Source organism: Rhinopithecus bieti, unplaced genomic scaffold (genome assembly GCF_001698545.2).
Source record: "Rhinopithecus bieti isolate Rb0 unplaced genomic scaffold, ASM169854v2 scaffold_41745, whole genome shotgun sequence".
In the NCBI taxonomy this organism is placed as follows: domain Eukaryota; kingdom Metazoa; phylum Chordata; class Mammalia; order Primates; family Cercopithecidae; genus Rhinopithecus; species Rhinopithecus bieti.
The window spans coordinates 107,905-128,055 of NW_016816918.1; the positions used below are offsets into that span (position 1 = coordinate 107,905).

The 20,151-nt window shown below is 41.6% G+C and overlaps 1 protein-coding gene across 1 annotated transcript in view; it reads right to left on the minus strand.

Annotated features, from left to right (window-relative positions):
- LOC108517529 (uncharacterized) overlaps positions 1–20,151 on the minus strand; it is a 46,700-nt gene that overhangs the window by 21,391 nt on the left and 5,158 nt on the right. The window contains 1 exon segment of the mRNA XM_017855518.1: positions 19,569–19,592. Within this exon segment, the coding sequence (XP_017711007.1) occupies positions 19,569–19,592 (24 nt within the window).

The following is a 20,151-nucleotide window of genomic DNA, read 5'->3' on the forward strand; positions in this document are numbered from 1 at the left end:
ATTTCCCTATATTAGGGCTCTCTTTCTTTGTACAGTAGAGAGCTGTTCTGAGGGACAGTGACCACACATTAAGTGCATTAAGCTCCATAGAATCACCAGTGCTGCCGTGAGTCTCATACATCCTTAGTATATTACCATGTAATCAAATGAATAATGCAACAACAAACTCTATATGTTTTCTTTTCTCCTTGCCCTGAAACAGAATGGTTCACATTTGAGTAAAGACAGGGGAGTTTATTTTCAGAATGACATACTAGTCTGCAGGATGAATTTCATAACTGACATTGTACCTTGGACTGCAACTAGGACTTTCATTGGAATCAGGTAGAACTGGTCATGAAGGAGCCTCTCTCCCTAATCTGCCCTCAGGTCAAGGCTCCATATGAGCAATGGGAAAGCCAGGCTAGATGGCCCACAACTGAGATCAACAGATGGGCACACGTGCCTCCTCCTGGAGTTAGTTCACTCATGGGTGGAGGCAGTGAGAAGGGATCACATTCTGGATACTGTTTTGAAGGAAAAATAAGCAAGATTTGAAAAAAAAACATAGGGTATGAGGAAAAAGATAAGAATCAAGTATGAGTACAAGGAGATTGGCCTAATTAGAGGGATGAAGTGGTTACTTACCGCAATATAAAAGTCTGCGAGATATGGGTTTGGAGAGAGGGTTGGTAAATCAGTTCCCTCAAAGTCCAGCTCAGAGTAGGCTAATCTGTCCTTAACAAAAAGGTCAGAAAGTGAAAAAGAAGAGGGCTTCTCTAATACTCCCCAAGAGTTCCTTTGTTTTCTAAGCACATTACAATCAGCTGTTTAGGAACAGGATAATAGGGACCCGGCTAATGTCTTTTTTTGTTATTTTTTTCTCCTGAGTCTGCTTTCTAGGGAAGGACCTGCTAATGCTAACAACCCACTATGCCTGCAGAGAAGTAAACACCGGACCATGAAAGAATAAGGTGGTTTAAAAAGTAAACTATTGGAGTCTGGGAGATTAGGCAGTTTATTAAGGCAGTTTGCTAAGAGTTAATCAAAGGAATCTCTAAGGATTAGAATTCCAACTGAAAATACAACAGAATGCCAAGAGGTATGAAAATCCTCAGACTGACTCTACAATGAAGTGCCAGAGACATGTACCAGTTCTGCACCACTGGAGCTCTATATAGCTACCGTCCTTATTTCAGAAACACTGGACATGGCTTTCTGGAAAGGAAACACAAACCAGTAACAGTGACTTGTGAATCCCCTGGGAAATAAGAGACTTAGTAGTGATGGTGGTGGTGATAACTTCTGCTTGAATATGGCTAATCAGTAGATGCATTTTCTTTAGAAACATCTATCTAGAAAGTGTGAGAATCTCATCAAAGCTGTGTCAAGGATCATTAAATGTGATCTCACTGGTGCTGATTCATTTAGGAATGAATGGCACCATTAGAAGAAAAATCACTACATAAAAGTTAGTCATGGAGAGGAAATCAGAAGAGTTAGAGGCACAGGATGTAGCTTTGAAAAGAACGAAGAAATTAAGAAATGAACAAATGGTAACACATCGATGATGAGTAAGATTTTGCTTTCTAGATGATAGGCTTGGAATCCAAGCTGCTAGGTAGTGATGGAGTGTACCTCTCAAGAATTAGAAAGTGTTTGTTCAGATACAAGCTAACCTGACCAAGTGAACTGTGACCGGATGACAAAGGTGAGAGAGCATCCAGATAAAGCTGAAGAAAGCAGGAAGGGAGGTTGGAAAGCATGGTAAGTAATAACCCTATGAAAAAAAAAAATTAAGGGGGCCGGAAAAAACATTTCCCAATGCAGAATCATAGATACTAATTTATGATAATGGGCAATAAATGAAGTAAATCTGAGATTAAATCACATGCAGATTATAAAAGGTCTCATGGCTTTGTGGAATGACCAGTTGAAATAACTGAGGCCAGGTCCTGGTCCTGGTTCAGTAATAGCCAAGTCCAGGCCTTAGCTAGCAGTGGGATCCCTCAGCTAGCAGTGGGATCTTGGGCAAATCATGTCTTTCTAAAACGAGGAAAATACCCGTCCTTGCAAAGTTGTTGTAAGGACTACTAATATAGATACTCTTAAATAACCTCTACTCAACTGATAGAGCAGATCAATTGATTCTCCCCATTGCCTCTGTACAATAAGGACAGATATTAATGACTCACACTAAATGCTCCCAGCTAGATGGCTGCTCTCCAGTGTAACTGAATGCTTTTGCTGTCACTATTTAGAACTGTATATTTATAAAGAGTCAGATGGGTTTATTCCCAAGTCTGTTTATGCCAATAATAATTTTTACTATAATTATATAGTTTGTCTCACTAAACATGAAGTGCTAAACAACTGTTAAATAGGCAGGATAACTACAAAATTTGGTTAAAAATAATAAAGACCTATGATTATGCACTCATATTGCTTTGAAAATTTCTTTGGGTTCTACTTCCAATTTATATCAACAGAAACTAGAAATTCCTGACTACACACTACAGTTGTGGTTTATGCATGAAAAAAGTTAAACTGCACTGAACAAAATTATACATAATAATTGCTGAATAAATACACATAAAAACATTTAAGTTCAAATAAAATGTTTAAAGCATGTATCATTTCATAATTCTTTAAACAATTTTTTCAATGAACTAACCAGCTATCTGTCCCAATCATGTGAGAGAAGAGTGCTTTAATTATAAATAAAGCACCTATCATAATGCTTGACAGATAGTGGGTACTTCATAAATGGCAGCTCTTATTTTTATTATGTATTAACAACAACAAAAGCAATCTCATAAATTTCACTGCGACTCCTATGGTGCAATTCAAGAGTAGAATGTGGCAATGTGATACTTATGCTTTACTTAAAACAAACAGTTGAGTTAGAAGAACTGGAAAATTCTCCAAAAATGTAATTTACTTAATGTAACTGCAAATGATTGGAAGTGGAAAAAAATTTTTTAAACGAAGTGGCATATATAGACAAACTGATAAATCCACCATCTTTCTCAGAAATTAAAACACCTTTCTCAGTAATTGATAGAACAATGAGACAAAATAAAGACACAGAAGTTTAACTAGCATAATAATGATTGAGCGCACTAACATGGAACACCACATCCAACAGTTGGTAAAAACACATTCTTTTCACGCTCACATATAATATCTATAGAAATTAACTAGGTCATAAAGCTAGATCCCCACAGATTTCAAAGAATTACTAATGTATGGACCATTATATAGTTAACCTTGAAATTAGTAACAATAATTTTTTTGGAAAAAATTATAAACATGGAAAAATTTATAGGTAGAAAAATTATAATGGAAATACTTAGAACTGAGTAACAGTAAAAAATAAGTATAAAAAGTGATTTTTTGTTTGTTTGTTTTTTAAGACAGAATCTTGCTCTGTTACCCAGGCTGGAGTGCAGTGATATGATCACAGCTCACTGTAGCCTCTACCTCCAGGGTTCAAGTGATTCTCCTGTCTCAGACTCCAGAGTAGCTGGGACTACAGGAGCGCCACCATGTCTGGCTCTTTTTCTTTCCTTCCTTTCCTTCCCTTTTTTCCCTTCTTTTCCTTCCTTCCCTCCCTCCCACCCTCCCTGCTTCTCTCTCTCTTGCTCTCTTTCTTTCTGACGTGTTCTCCATGTTGTCCAGGCTGGTCTCAAACTCCTGGACTCAAATGATCTGCCTGCCTCAGCCTCCCAAAGTGCTGGGTATACAAGTGTGAGCCACTGCACCTGGCCTAAAAAGTGATACTTAAAGGGATATTTGCATGAACATTCACATTAAAAAGGAAAGACACAAAATTAATGAGTTAACCACACAACTGAAGAAGTTACAGAAAAGAAGAGCAGAATAAACTTCAAAAAAGTAGAAGAGGCTAGCCATGGTGGTGCACGCCTGTAATCCCAGCAGTTTGGAAACCTGAGGTGGGAGGATTGCTTGAGGTCAGGAGTTTTAAGACCAGCCTGGGCAACACAGCAAGATTCTGTCCATTTTTTAAAAAAGAAAACACATATATTCTTTTAAGTAGAAGAAAGGGAATAATAAAAAACACAACCTCCTGGTGAGATTAAGGAAGAAAAAAAAGGAAATGAGCATTAGAAATAAAAAAGAAGGCACAATTACAGATCCAGAGAAATTTTAAAAGATAAAAGATTAATTATATGAATAACTTTATAACAACAAATTTGAAAATTTAAATGAAATGTAGTTTATACATTTATTTATATATTTAGCTAGAAAATACAAGTTATTTAATTAATTTATTTTTGAGACTGGGTCTCACTCTGTTGCCCAGGCTGGAGTGCAGTGGTGTGATCATGGCTCACTGCAACCTTGAGCTCCCAAGCTCAAGCGATCCCCCTCACCTCAGCTTCCCATGTAGCTGGGACCACAGGTATGTGCCACCATGCCCAGCTGCCCAGCTATTTTTTTTTTTAAGAGACAGGGTCTCACTATGTTCCCCAGGCTGGTCTTGAACTCCTAGGCTCAAGTAATCCTCCTGCCTTGGCCTCCCAAAGTGCTAGGATTACAGGCCCAGCACACACAGCCAAAAACACAAGTTATTAAAATTGACTAAAAAGAAACAGAAAGCCTGGGTAGTCCTAGAATGGTAAAACAATAAAGGTTAGGTTTTTTCCCCCCAGCAAGGGAATTCCAAGTTCAGGTGACTTTTCAGAAAAGTTCTACCAAATATTCAAGGAATTGATCATTGCAATTAGATGCACAATTTTCCAGAGAAAAGAAAAAGAAAGAATACCTCCAGCTTTTTTTCAAAATGCTAACATAGATTGATAGAGCCAGGAAGTTACACAAAAATGAGAACTTCCAGGCTAGTCTCAGTTAAATACAAAAACCCTAAATAAAATATCACCAAACTACCTCCAGTAATGTGTAAAACACACTATGGCCTCAAACTCCTGGCCTCAAGTTATCCTCCCACCTCAGCCTTCGAAGCAGCTGGGACTACAGGCATATGCCAATGTGCCCAGCTCTTTGTAGTGTTTTTAACTTACTCTGGCCCTATCTACTGCTCTGCAGATTAATACTGGCTCTGAAGACAACAACCTACTTTCCCAGCACCAGTGTTTATTACCAAGGGTGGCAGAAAGGACCTTCTTCTCAGAGAATTGTGGTTGTTTTGACCTTGCTGGTGACTCCGAGCTCAAAGTGCTTGCGCCTATTTTAACTAACTCAAAACTTTCCTAGGACAAACACAACTACCCAGGGTAGGGGGCATTTATTGAATACATTTAAAGGCAAATGAATTAGCCACTGTCAGTTGGGGTAAGGCATAACTGCCACTTGGGGTAAACAACAGATAATCCAAAAAGCTTGAGAAGAAAAGATGAGAAGTGAGGCATTTTAGGGAATAAGGGCTTTGAAAAGCTCCCACATATTCCTGGGAATCTAGAAGGCCATGCACTTACCCAAGTCAGGCTGTATGCTCAGAAAAGACCTAAAAAAACTGTTGCTTCTGGCTGACACCCAGACTCTACACAAGCAGGAAATGAAGACAAGGGCAGAATTATAAACAGCCTTAGTGTAGAAGGTGTCCCAACACATACACAAAGATGAAATATTTTTGTTGATGATGATGATGTTGTTGTTCCAGATGTTTAAGGAAACGTATGTTGACTCACTAGCTGACTACTAAACTAACGAAACAAAGACTTCAGTAGAATATAGATTTTACGCCGGGCGCAGTGGCTCAAGCCTGTAATCCCAGCACTTTGGGAGGCCGAGACGGGCGGATCACGAGGTCAGGAGATCGAGACCATCCTGGCTAACACAGTGAAACCCCGTCTCTACTAAAAATACAAAAAACTAGCCGGGCGAGGTGGAGGCGCCCGTAGTCCCAGCTACCAGGGAGGCTGAGGCAGGAGAATGGCGTGAACCCGGGAGGCGGAGCTTGCAGTGAGCTGAGATCTGGCCACTGCACTCCAGCCTGGGTGACAGAGCAAGACTCCGTCTCAAAAAAAAAAAAAAAAAAACCTAATGAAACAAAGACTTCAGTAGAATATAGATTTTACAAAATTAGTACAGAAAAGTCACTAAACAAACAAGTTACAACAAGGAGCAGAAACAAACCTTGGGGAGGGGTGAAATATGATTATAGATTTCCCACATTATATTATTTAAAATGTCTAATTTTCACAAAACCTATGAGACATACAAAGAAGTAACTGTGGCCTATACACAGGAAAAAAAGAAATTAATAGGAACAATCATTGACAAAGCCTAGACACTGGACTTATTAGACAAAGACTTTATGTTAACTGTTTTAAATATGTTAAAAGAAACAATGGATAAAGAACTAAAAACAAATAAGAACAATGTCTCACCAAATAATTAATATCAATAAATAGATGGAAGTTAGAAGGAGGGGCTTCGAGACAGCTGGCTAGAGGCATCCAGCACTCACCTCCTCCACAAAGAAGACTCAAAATAACAAGTAGATAATTATACTCTGAATAGAGCATTTAAGAGAGAAGAGTGAAATACACCTAAGACACAGAGGGATCAGAAGGCAAGGCTACCAGCTTAGTTGGGATCAGCTGAGAGCCCAGAGAAGCTTCCCAGTACAGAGAAAAGGTCAATGACCACAAACTCTTGTAACCTGGGCCAGGAGAAAACCTCTTGACCCTTGTAAGCCCTGAGACTACTGTAGGGAGCTGCCTGGAGATGACATGATAGCATTGCTCCAGAGAGGAAGCTCACACCAGGTCCCACTGCCCTACAACTCCTAAGCAGCAGCAGCATGGCACTACTTTGAGAGCCTAGTCCATGCCAGACTGCATGCTGCTCACATCACTAGAGATATCCTCCCACATCCATCCAGAGGGCTGTAGCAGTACAATGCTGGTTAAACCCAGGGGAGTAGCAGGGAACTCAGCACTCTAGCACATACAGTGTGCTGCACCCTGGGGAATGTGCAGTGTATCACACTGGGGAGGCTGCCCCCAGGATAAAGGGAACTAAAGTGTGTGCTTTCTAGAACCTGAGACTGCCTTTCTGGGGCAGCCACCACAGACAGCGACCCCATTCTCCTAGCAGCAGGGCTGATGTGCACAAGCCCTGAGAACAGACTCTGCCGCTGCCCATTGCAGCTGCCACTGCTGCTGTAGGGGCTGAAGCATGCACTTCAGGCAGTAACCACACCCTCTTCAGCAGCAAAGTCAAAGCACACTTGCACATGCCTTGAGGACAGGTCCCTCAGCTGTCCCAAACCCCTGCACTCTCAAACACTTTTGCAACCACCTAAGCACTCCACCTGGGCCAGGGGCACACCCTGCCCTGCACACTACAGGTGGTGCCTCAGCATAATACTGAAACTACTGAAGACAGGTCTGCTCAGCCTAACACTGCCTCCCACTCAGTGCCCAAGCCCACTACCCTGGGGCCTGAGGATTGCCCCACCCTATCCACCACTAGAGGGATCTCTGCACTCCTCTTCAGAACCCGAGGACAGGCTTACCCTGTCTGCCACTACCAGCACAGCCAGCATTCACTCAAATGTGCCATCTGGACGTCTGGGGACTGGCCCACCCAGCTTGTCACAGCCAATGCTAACACAAACACATGCTACTTCAGAGCCTGATGGTTGTCCCATCACCATAACTGCCATCACCCAAACAAGCACACTGCCCAGGAGACCGAGAACCTACCCCCCTACCTCGTTCACTGCTGCTACTCCTGGTACCTGAGCAAGTGCCTAGAGGCTGAAGAATCAGCATATCGGGACCCACTAACACTGGTGCTCATCTATGCCACCCAGAGGCCCAAGGAGAGGCATACTCAACCTGCCAGTGCCACCAGTTGAGCTTGAAGACTGAGGACTGGCAACCCCTTCCACAGTAAACCTCATCACAATTTCCACTAACAAACTCAGCCTTAGCCACTGAGAAAACCACAAATACCACAGATGCTGTTTACAGTTGAAGAAATCATACAGAAACTGCATGACTCCATGCACCCAGAATAACAGCTAAAGTGTCCTACCCAACCAACACCATAGATACATCCTTAGGAAGAAGTCTTCCCCTATAAAAGCCTATCCAAAAAAAAATTGGATGTGACTGTTATACCAGATAGGCAGATATCAACATAAGGAAAAAATAAACATGAAAACACAAGGAAATATGACAACTCGAAAGGAACATAATAATTCTTCAGCAATAGATTCCAGTGGAAAATAATTTTATGGAATTCCAGAAAACTCAAAATAATGATAATCAAAGTAGCTCAGTGAGATACAAGAGAACATAGATAAATATTACAAATAAATCAGAAAAACAATTCAAGATATGAATGAGAAATTCACCAGAGATAGATATAATAAAAAAGAACCAAACAGAAATCCTGGAACTGAAGAATTCAATGACTGAAACAAAAAATTCATTTGAGAACTTCCACAATAAACTAGAGCTATCAGAAGAAAGAATCTCAGAACTTAAAGACAAGTCTTTTTAAATAACCCAGTCAGACAAAGATAAAAAAAATAAATATATAGGCTGGGCGTGGTGGCTCATGGCCACAATCCCAGCACCTTGGGAGGCTAAGGTGAGCAGATCACTTGAGCTCAGGAGTTCAAGACCAGCCTGCCCAAAGCATGGTGAAATCCTATCCCTACTAAAAATACAAAAACTTAGCCCAGCATGGTGGCTTGTGCCTGTAGTCCCAGCTACTTGGGAGGCTGAGGCATGGAAATTGCTTGAGCCTGGGAGGTGGAGGTTGCAGCAAGCTGAGATCACACCACTGCACTCCAGCCTGGGGAACAGAGCGAGATTCCATCTCAGAAACAACAACAAATCAAACCAACAACTAAATAAATAAATACATAAATACATACATAAAAAGAATGAACGAAACCTACTTGGCATACGGGACACCATGATATTACTAAATACACAAATTTGGAGAGTTCTAGAAGGAAAAGAGAAGAGTAAAGGAATAGAAAACATACTTAATGAAATAGTACCTGAAAATTTCTCAAGTCTAGCAAGAGATTTAGACATCTAGATACAGGAAGCTCAGGGAAACCCAAATAGATGTAACTCAAAAAGCTCTCTGGCCGGGCGCGGTGGCTCAAGCCTGTAATCCCAGCACTTTGGGAGGCTGAGACAGGCGGATCACAAGGTCAGGAGATCAAGACCCTCCTGGCTAACACGGTGAAACCCCATCTCTACTAAAAAAAAAAAAATACAAAAAACTAGCCAGGCGAGGTGGCGGGCGCCTATAGTCCCAGCTACTCAGGAGGCTGAGGCAGGAGAATGGCGTGAACCTGAAAGGCGGAGCTTGCAGTGAGCTGAGATCCAGCCACTGCACTCCAGTTTGGGCGACAGAGCGAGACTCCATCTCAAAAAAAAAAAAAAAAAGTTTAAAAAAAAAAAAAAAGCTCTCCATGGCATACTATAGGCAAACTGTCAAAAGTCAGAGAATTCTGAAAATGACAAGAAGAAAGCATCTAGTCACATATAAGGGAACTCCTATCAGACTAACAGTGGATTTATCAGCAGAAACCTTATAGGTCAGGAGAAAATAGATGATATATTCAAAGTGCTGAAAGAAAAACAAAATTATCAACCAAGAATATTATACCCAGCAAAGTTAACCTTCAAAAATTAAGGATAAATAAAGTCTTTCTCAGAAAAGCAAAACCTGAAGCAATTCATCACCACTAGACTGGCCCTACAAGAAACGTTAAAAGAAGTCCTATACATGGAAGTGAAAGGACATTATCTACCATCATGAAAATACATGAAAGTATAAAACTCACTGGTAGAGCAAACACAAAAATGAAAAAGAGAAGGGATTCAAATGTTACTACTATTGAAAACCACCAAACCATAAAGATAAACAGTAAAAGAGAAACAAAAGAACAAAGCATATACAAAGCAACCAGAGGCTGGGCGCGGTGGCTCAAGCCTGTAATCCTAGCACTTTGGGAGGCCGAGACGGGTGGATCACGAGGTCAGGAGATCGAGACCATCCTGGCTAACACGGTGAAACCCCGTCTCTACTAAAAAATAAAAAAAACTAGCCGGGCGAGGTGGCGGGCGCCTGTAGTCCCAGCTACTCGGGAGGCTGAGGCAGGAGAATGGCGTAAACCCGGGAGGCAGAGCTTGCAGTGAGCCGAGATTGCGCCACTGCACTCCAGCCTGGGCGACAGAGCCAGACTCCGTCTCAAAAAAAAAAGAAAAAAAAAAAACAAAGCAACCAGAAAACAACTAACAAAATTACAGGAATAAGTCCTTACATATCAATAATGACCTCAAATGTAAATGGATTAAAGTTTCCACTTAAAAGATACAGACTGGCTGAATTGATTTTTTTTTTTCTTTTGAGATGGAGTCTTTGCTCTGTCGCCCAGGCTGGAGTGCAGTGGCATGATCTTGGCTCACTGTCAGCTCTGCCTCCCAGGTTCATGTCATTCTCCTGCCTCGGCCTCCCGAGTAGCTGGGACTACAGGTGCCTGCCACCACACCCAGCTACTTTTTTGTATTTTTTAGTAGAGATGGGTTTCACTGTGTTAGCCAGGATGGTCTCAATCTCCTGACCTCGTGATCCACCCACCTTGGCCTCCCAAAGTACTGGGATTACAGGCGTGAGCCACCACATCTGGCCAAATTGATTTTTTAAATTACCCAATTACATGCTGCCTACAAGAAACTCACTTCTTCCTTCCTGGGCCGGGGCACGGCTGGCTCAGACCTGTAATCCAGCACTTTGGGAGGCCGAACCGGGCGGATCACCGAGCGGTCAGGAGATCGAGACCATCCTGGCTAACACGCTTTAACACGGTGAAACCCACCGTCGTTCCTACCTAAACAAAATACCAAAAAAATGAACTAGGCGGGGCGAGGGTCCGTGGCGCCTGTCAGTCCAGCTACATCAGAAGGCTTGAGGCCAGCTGAGGAATAGCGTGAAGACCCGGGAAGCGGAGTTGCAGTGAGCTAGATGCCGCCAGCTGCACTCCAGCCGCGGCGACAGCCCCCAGCCCAGAGCGAGACTCCGTCTCAAAAAAAAAAAAAAAAAAAAAAAAAAAACAGAAACTCACTTCTCCTGTAGAGACATATACGGACTGAAAGTAAAGGGATGGAAATAGATATTCCATGCAAATGGAAACCCAAAGCAAGCAGGAGTAGCTATACTTAGATAAAACAGACTTTAAGTCAAAAACAGTAAAAACAGACAGAGAAGGTCATTATATAATGACAAATGAATTGATTCAGCAATAGGATATAATACTAAATACATATGCATCCACATCAAAGCACCCAGATATATAAAGCTAATATTATTAGATCTAAAGGGAGAGATAGACTCTAGAACAATAATATTATAATTGGGGACTTCAACATTCAACTCTCAGCATTATAGATCACCTACACAGAAAATTAACAAAAAACATAAGATTTAAACTGCACTTTAGATCAAATGGACCTAACAGATATCTACAGAACATTTTATCCAACAACTGTAGAATATACATTTTTCTCATCAGCACATGTAACATTCTCCAGGATAGACCACATGCTGGGCCACAAAATAAGTCTCAACAAATTTTTTAAGAACTGTAATCATATCAAGTATCTCTCAGACAACAATGGAATAAAATTAGAAGTCAATAACAAGAGGAACTTTGGAGACTGTACAAACACATGGAAATTAAACTATATGCTCTTCAACAACCTTTAGGTCAACAAAATTAAGACGCAAATCAAAATAATTCTTGAAACAAATGAAAATAGAAATACAAACTACAAAAACTGTGAGATACGGCAAAAACAGTGCTAAGAGGGAATTTTATAGCAATAAATGCCTACATTAAGAAAGTAGAAAGATTTCAAATAACCAATCTAATGATGCAACTCAAGGAACCAGAAAAGCAAAAACAGCCAACCCCAAATTAATAGAAGAAAAGAAATATTAAAAATCAGAAAAGTAAAAAAACAGAGATCAAAAAAAGACAAAACAACAGATTAATGAAACAAAAAGTGGTTTTTTGAGAAGATAAACAAAATTAATAAACTACTAGCTAAACTAACCAAGGAAAAGAGAGAATATCCAAATAAACAAAATCAGAAATGAAAATGAGATATAACAATGATACCACCAGAAATACAAAAGATCATCATAGACTGTTATGAAAAACTATATGCTAACAAAGTAGAAATTCCATAAGAAATGAATAAATTCTTAGACATATATACATCCTACAAGATTGAATCAAGAAGACATTAAAAACCTGAACAGATCAATAATGAGTTATGAGATTGAATCAGTAATAAAAACTCTCCCAACAAATAAAAGTCCAGGATTGGATAACTTTACTACTAAATTCTACCAAACTCATAACGAACATCCCATGCTCATTGATCAGAACATACTACCCAAAGTAATTCTCCTAAAACTATTCCAAAAAAAAATGAAGAGGAGGGAATTTCTTTAACTCTTTGTATAAGGCCAGGATTACCTTGATACCAAAATCAGACAAGGACACAGCAAAAAAAGAAAACTACAGGTCAATATCCCTGATGAGCACAGATGCAAAAATTCTCAGCAGAATATGAGCAAATTGAATCTTAACAGTACCTCGAAAGGATAATACACTACAAGCAAGTAGGATTTATCTCAGCAATGCAAACATGGTTCAACATATACAAATCAATACATGTGACACATCACATTGACAGAATGAAGGATAAAACCATATGATCATCTCAACAGATGCAGAAAAAATATTTGATAAAATCCAACATCCCTTCATGATAAAAGCTCTCAAAAAACTGGGCATAGAAGGAACACACTTCAACATAATAAAGGCCAAATATGACAAACTCTTAACTAACATCATACTGAATGGGGAAAAGCTGAAAGCCTTTCCTCAAAGAACTGAAACAAGACAAGGATGCTCACCTTCATTCCTTACAATTGGGGACTTCAACATTCAACTCTCAGCATTATAGATCACCTACACAGAAAATTCAACACAGTACTGAGAGTCCTAGCCAGAGCAATCAGTCAAGAGAAAGAAATAAAAAGCATCCAAATTGAAAGAGAGGAGGTCAAATTATCTTTGTTTGCACAGGACATGATCTTGTATTTAGAAAAACCTAAAGACTCTACCACAAAATTCTTAATTTGATAAACAAATTCAGTAAAGTTGCAAGACATAAAATGAACATATAAAAATCAGTAGTATTGCTATATACCAACAGTGAAATAGCTAAGGTAGAAATGAAAAAGGCAATTCCATTTATAATACCTACACACACAAAAATGGAAGACAACACACACACACACAAAATGGAAAGGCATACCATGCTCATGGATTATAAAACTTAGTATTGTTAAAAGGAACATACTACTCAAAGCAACATACAGATTCTATGCAATCCCTAGCAAAATACCAATGTCATTTTTCAAAGAAATAGAAAAAAAATCAATCCTAAAATTTGCATGGAACTAAAAAGAGAGTCTGAATAGCCAAAGCAATCCTGAGCAAAATAACAACAAACAAACAAAAAATGAAAATAAAAAAGCTGGCAGCATCACACTACCTGACTTACAAGGCTATAGTAAACAAAACAGCATGATATTGGTATAAAAATAGACATATCAACCAACAGAACAGAATAGAGATCCCAGAAATAAATCCATGTATTTACAGCCAAATGATTTTGACAAAGGCAAAGGTTTTATTTCATATATTTTGGACCATTTGTATGCCTTTTTATGATTTTTACTTATTTTGCTATTTAGTTATTTTACCTCTTTTATTGATTTGTAGGATTTCTTGATGTACTTTATATACTAACCTTTTGTCAGCCAGTAGTCTATATCTAGTAAGGAAGACAGAATACACTCTAGATATTTCAAATAGGGGGATTTAATACAAGGAATTGGTTACAAAGTCATTGGAATGGTTGGAGGCGCAAAAAGTGGATGTTAAGTTTCCAAAACCTTGATATATGCAAGAAGCTGCAGTTATTCCTAGTGCTAGAAGAGTGAAATAGAAAATGAGGTTACCCAGAACCCATGATCATCGTGCTGTCAAGGCTTCTACTTTCTTATAACATTAATATAGGTAACCACACAAAAAAAATTGTTTGAGGGCTATAGTGAATTGAAAAATAATGCAGGCCAGGCATGGTGGCTCATGCTTGTAATCCAAGCATTTTTGGGAGGCCGAGGCTGGTGGATCACTTGAGGTCAGGAGTTTGAAACCAGCCTGACCAACATAGTGAAACCCCATCTCTAATAAAAATACAAAAATTATCTAGGCATGGTGGTGGGTGCCTGTAATCCCAGCTACTCAGAAGGCTGAGGTGGGAGAATCGCTTGAACCTGGGAGGCAGAGGTGGCAGTGAGCCGAGATTGCACCACTGCTCTGTTGCATGGGCAACAGAGCAAGACTCTGTCTCGAAAAAATAAAAAAAGGAAAACAATTCATTTGCTTTTAGATATGCTGTTTCAGGAGGCCCTTAAACTCACAAGTGGAAATGTCAAACAGGCAGTGAGAGACATGCATTCAGATCCCAGGTAGGAAGTAGGGGCTAAAGAAAAATTATAGTAGACAGCAAAGAAGTGGGATTGAAGTCACATTTGAGATGGCCTCAGGGTTAGGAAGAAAGAAGATGAGAGCATGGAATAGAACACTGGAAATAACATTGAAGAGGTCATTAGTGCAAAAAGAGACACACACAAAAAAAGAAACTAAAATAAGGAGAGAATATGAAAAGAAAATTTTATAAGTTGAAGAGGTAATTTCAAGAAAAAAGAAGTGAAAATTTATTTGAGTGCTACTGTGTACCAGATATTGTAAGATAAGGCGGCCAAAGAGTTGCTACTCTCTTTGCTTTGTTCTCTGTCCATACTTTCATTGGTAAACTGAAGAACAAAAGTAAAGATGTACTTTATCATATTTTCAAAGAGAAAGGAGTAGTGGCTGATATGACAGAATCGGGATCCAAATGCATTACAATATACTGGAAGTGATGGGCACATGTAAGGTACATGGATGTGCTTTGGTCAAGGAATAGGCCAAGGTGGACATCTGGGACAGAGTGACTCAGCGAGTTTAGGGTGCAGGTGCATACTCTGGTTGTTACATAACCTGTTCGTGTAAGCTCTTACTGGGCTCAGAGCCACTATTGTTTGAGAAAGGTATAACTGCCCTCCTGATGCCTCTGATGCACTCAGAGAAAAGAGAGAGCCAGAGTTGTTCGTCTTACAGATAGACAGGGGAGAGCCAGAGCTCAGCTTGGCTTGTGCCCAGAGAGAGAAAAAGTTAAGCTGCTAACCCTGTAAGGGAAAGCCAACTTTGTAGCCCAGGGAATGCAGCTGTGTGTTGGAGTGGCAGGAGCTGCAGAGCCGGAGAAGATAGCCGAGATAAAAGCAGACAGTGTAAGAGAGCTGCTCTGAGAGAGCTGCTGCTAGAGAGCTAGTGTGAGTGAGCTGCTGATGAAAGAGCTGCTGAATAAAACCATATTCAACTGCTACGGTCCCCCGAGTGTTCTTTCAGCTATTTGTCACACATCTACCCATTCCTTTTGGACCTCAGCATGGGCTAGAACCCGACCCTGAACCTGACATTTGGTGTAGTCCTCGGCAGAATGAGATGAGTGGGTCTTCAGCCCACAAGGCTCCTGGGTCGGCAATGTGGCTGCAGCATGAACTGTGGTACCTGGTGGCAGCTGTGCTGCGTGGATGGGCTCTGGTGGAGACATGGGCGGCAGGGGACAGGTCCCCTGTGAGTGTGGAGATGGCACCGAAGCACCTGGTAGTGCACAGCACTGAGAAGGTACACGACTTTGTCAGCAGAGTCAGATGGGTGTTTACGACTGTGCTGCGGGATGTGCAAGCCCAGTCCCTGTGGGATGCAGTGCAGGGGGAAGAACCTCGGTTGCAGGCTCACCCAGTGGTCCACCAGAAAATAGAGCATAAGCAGCTGTTGGGCCCCAAAGGTGGGCCTAGCGACCCCACCCCCCCCACTGAATTGTGGGAGTTACGCAAGTAACATCAGCAGCGTCTGGGGGATCCCCGCCCTGCCTGAAGGTTCTGTCTCTGGGATGAAGGAGCTGACACATTTCCTGCTCTGCCTCCAAGATGGAGAGGCTGGCTTCTTTAAAGTGTGAACTGATGCTGGTCCAGAGAAATACCAGAGACTGTCAGATGATGGAAGTCATGTACAGAGTTAGTGCAAGTCATTTGGGAGAAGGACGTTACTGTGCGGCCCAGTCCTGCCTAAGTGCTCCAGTTCAGCGAGTACCTGCTGCAGTCAGGTGGAAGTGTAAAGCCTTTTCTGTTTGATGAGGGAACTGGCTGAAATGCCTGGCTTGGAGGGACACTGGACCACGGGAGTCACATGTGGACTTGGCAATCCACTGGTCCCTGAACCCAGATAAGCTTCTGGGTAGGGCTGCATCAATTAATGGCTATGAAAGCCAGTCAGTGAAAGTGAGACCTGTATCTTTGCACCTTGGCATCAGCCGCCTGGCTCTCCGCTTATGCATTGTGTATGTCTCTCCCATGCCTGAATGCATTCTGGGAGTGGATGTTTTGCACAGCTTGGCAGCTGTGCTGTCTGTCACAGACTTGATGGACCACTTGACAATGGAACTGGGACTTCTTTTTCAGACAGCCAGGAACAGTGTGCCTTCACGGCAGGGTGACAATGGACTTTCACAGTGTGCAGTGGTGTCACAGTCTTATTAATGATGTTATGCTAACCTCTGATTCTTTTACAGGTTTAAAAGTGGCAATGCTCCTCTTGCCTGGGATTGGGATAATGAAACTGAGGCAGCCTTTTCCAACAGCCAAGCAGGCTATTCAGTAGACACAAGCCCTATGGGAAGTTGACCAGGGGTGCTCATTTAAGCTGGATGTGGATGTGACCACAGATAGTTTTGGCTAGGGCCCACAGCAATGCATGAGGCACTTGGGAGTGACAGCAGGCTTTTAATCCCAACTATGGAAGGGAGCTGAGCTCCGACACTCATTGATAGGGAAGCAGTTAGCAGCTATATATGCTTCCCTTCAGGCTAACGAGAGTGTGGCAGGACAGACAACTTTCCCAATAGCAGGATGGGTGCATTCATAGGTAACAAGCCCCAGACTGGAATGGCGCAGATATCCACTTTAGCAAAGTGCAGCACCTATTTAGAACAGCAGAGTATGCTGAGTACAAGTCCCTTAGCTGCAGTGTTACAAGAGGTCTTGGGACTTGGAGTCCTAATGCAAGATAAGGCCATGGGACCCGAAGCACCCCTAGACTCTGAGCCTTCACCGTTAGGAAGAACATCCCCCATTCTTAATAGGGCAGGGTACACAGATAGGTCTAGCTTGGGTGCTACTGCTGCCTGGATTGCTGTCACAGTCTAGCCTCGTACTGACACCATATGGTTTGAAAACAGGTGCAGGCAAAGTAGCCAATGGGCTGAACTCGGAGCAATGTGAACGATGATCACCAAGGAGGTGGCACCTATGTTAATCTGCACTAATAGCTAGGCAGTTTATCAAAGCTTATGTATGTAAGGGCCTGTGTGTCCAGAAACTTATGTATGTGTTGGACCTGTGTCCGGGGCCTATGTGCCAAAACTGTATATCAGGCCTGCATGCCCAAAGTTTATGTGTCAGGCTTATGTATGAAGCCTATGTGTGTTTATTGGGCCTCTGTGCCCAAAACCTATCTCTCTTGGCCTAGAGGGTGAAATTTAAGGTATATGGATGTGCTTTGGTCAACGAATAGGCCAAGATGGACATCTGGGCCAGAATGACTCAGTGATTTTAAGGGCGCAGGCGCAAACTCCACTTGTTATATAACCTGTTTGTGTAAGCTCATACTGGGCTCGGAGCCACTATTGAGAAAGGTATAACTGCCCTGCTGATGCCGTGCACAGGGCTTGTGCAGGCGCACCCAGAGAAAGAGAGAGAGAGAGCCAGAGTTGTCCATCTTGTAGGCGGACAAGGGGGACCCAGGGCCCGGCTCGTCTTGTACCCAGAGAAAGTTAAGCTGCTAACCCTGTAAGGGAGAGCTTGCCTTGTAGGCCAGGGAATGCAGCTGTGTGTGGGAGCGGCAGGAGCGGCAGGAGCGGCAGAGCTAGAGCCGACAGCCAAGATAAAAGCAGTGTCAGACAGCTGCTGCAGGAGAGCTGCTGATGAGAGAGCTAGTGCAAGTGAGCTGCTGATGAAAGAGTTGCTGAATAAAACCATATTCACCTGCCTACAGCCCCTTGTGTGTTCTTTCAGCTATTTGTTGCCCATCCACCCACTCCCTTGGGACCTCAGCATGGGCCAGAACCTGACACTGGGTGTGACAGCACACCCTCGCAAAAGGATATCTAAGAAGAATAAAAATACATCACCTATGAATAATTCTTGCCCAAAATATTTAACCTGAATTTAATCAAGCCTCTCTCTAGGCCTAACTTCCACTTTACAAGAAATGCAAAGGCCAAAAGATGTTAAATGACACCGTAGGGAAAACAATCAGATAAATCCAGAAAATAGGATGGTCTATGAGACAACTGGCCTTAACTCTTAACAAAGACAACATCGTAATGAGTGGATTAATAAGAAAAGGTGGAGGACTGTTCACATCACAAGTGACCAAAAGGAGGTCATATGGGAACTCTCTGTACTCTGCTCAAGTTTTTTATAAACCTGAAACTGTCCTAAAAATATAATCTAAAAAAATACAGAGAAATGCTGAGTCAGTCACTCAGAGAAAGAAACGTCAATACTAAGATTCCACTTTCTGGTTCTTACTCATTTGGTACTGCAGAATCAGTGGCTGAAAGTGCAACACTTCCTTTTTGCTGTGCTGGTTACTTTTCTTTATATATAATGCCACTGGTAAGCATGAAGAACAGTTTCTTCTTTTTCCCCTCACACTCAAGGAAAGTCTAAACAGCTGACCAATGAAGGCACGCTCATCACCTGCTGGCACTGATCAAAGCAAAGGTACACACAACACCTGAAAAGCTCCTCCCTAGAGTAACAGATATGCCACCTGGCCTAGAGCTCTGCCTCAAATATGGCCTATTCCAAAGTTTTTTATTCTGAAGATGAAGAAATCAAGGTCCAGAAAGGTCACACCTGTGAGATGAAGCTAGCTGAGCCTAGGCAAGGAATCCATCTCCTGACTCCTAGTCTGCCACTCTTACCCAGCACTTTCAGTGAAAGTGAAAATAGCCTGGAAGACATCCCTCTCTGCTAGAACTGCCTTTTAGAGAGTAAAGCAATTTCCAAATATGTACAGCAATATCAAATACAATAGCCATTAATTAATAAGTAGCTACTAAGCACTTGAAATGTGGCTAGTCTGAATTGGGATGTGTTGTAAGTCTAAACTGGATTTCAAAGAGTATGATTTTTAAAAAGTAAAACAACTTATTAACAATTTTTAAAAGATTGGTCAGGCGTGGTGGCTCACGCCTGTAATCCCAACACTTTTGGAGGTCAAGGTTGGCAGATCACCTGAGGTCAGGAGTTCGAGACCAGCCTGGCCAACATGGTGAAACCCCATCTCTACTAAAAATACAAAAACTTACCTGGGCAAGGTAGTGGGCACCTGTAATCCCAGCTACTCAGAAGGCTGAGGCAGGAGAATCGCTTGAACCCAGGAGACGGAGCTTGCAGTGAGCCAAGATTGCGCCACTGCACTCCAGCCTGGGCAATGGAAGGAGACTCCATCTCAAAAAAAAAAAAAATTATTATATGTTGAAATAATATTTTGATAGGTTAAATCAAATATATTATCAAATTTATTTTTAGAAACAACCAAAGATAACAAGCAACTAAACGCAAGGTATGAACACTGACTGGATCCTAGTTTGGGGAGAAAAAAAAAAAAAGCTACAAAAAACAGTGTATTCATTTTCTATTGCTGCTGTAACAAGTCACCACAAATTTGGTGGCTTAAAATCATACAAGCTTATTATCTTATAATTCTATAGGTCAGAAGTCCAAAACAGGTCTTACTGGATTAAAATCGAGGTTTCAGCAGGGATAGGTTGCTTTCTGAAAGGTATACGGGAGAATCCGTTTCCTTGTCCTTTCCAGTCTCTTTTCCAGAGGTCACTGACATTCCTTGGCTTGTATTCTTCCATTTTCTTTTTTTTTTTTTTTTTTTTT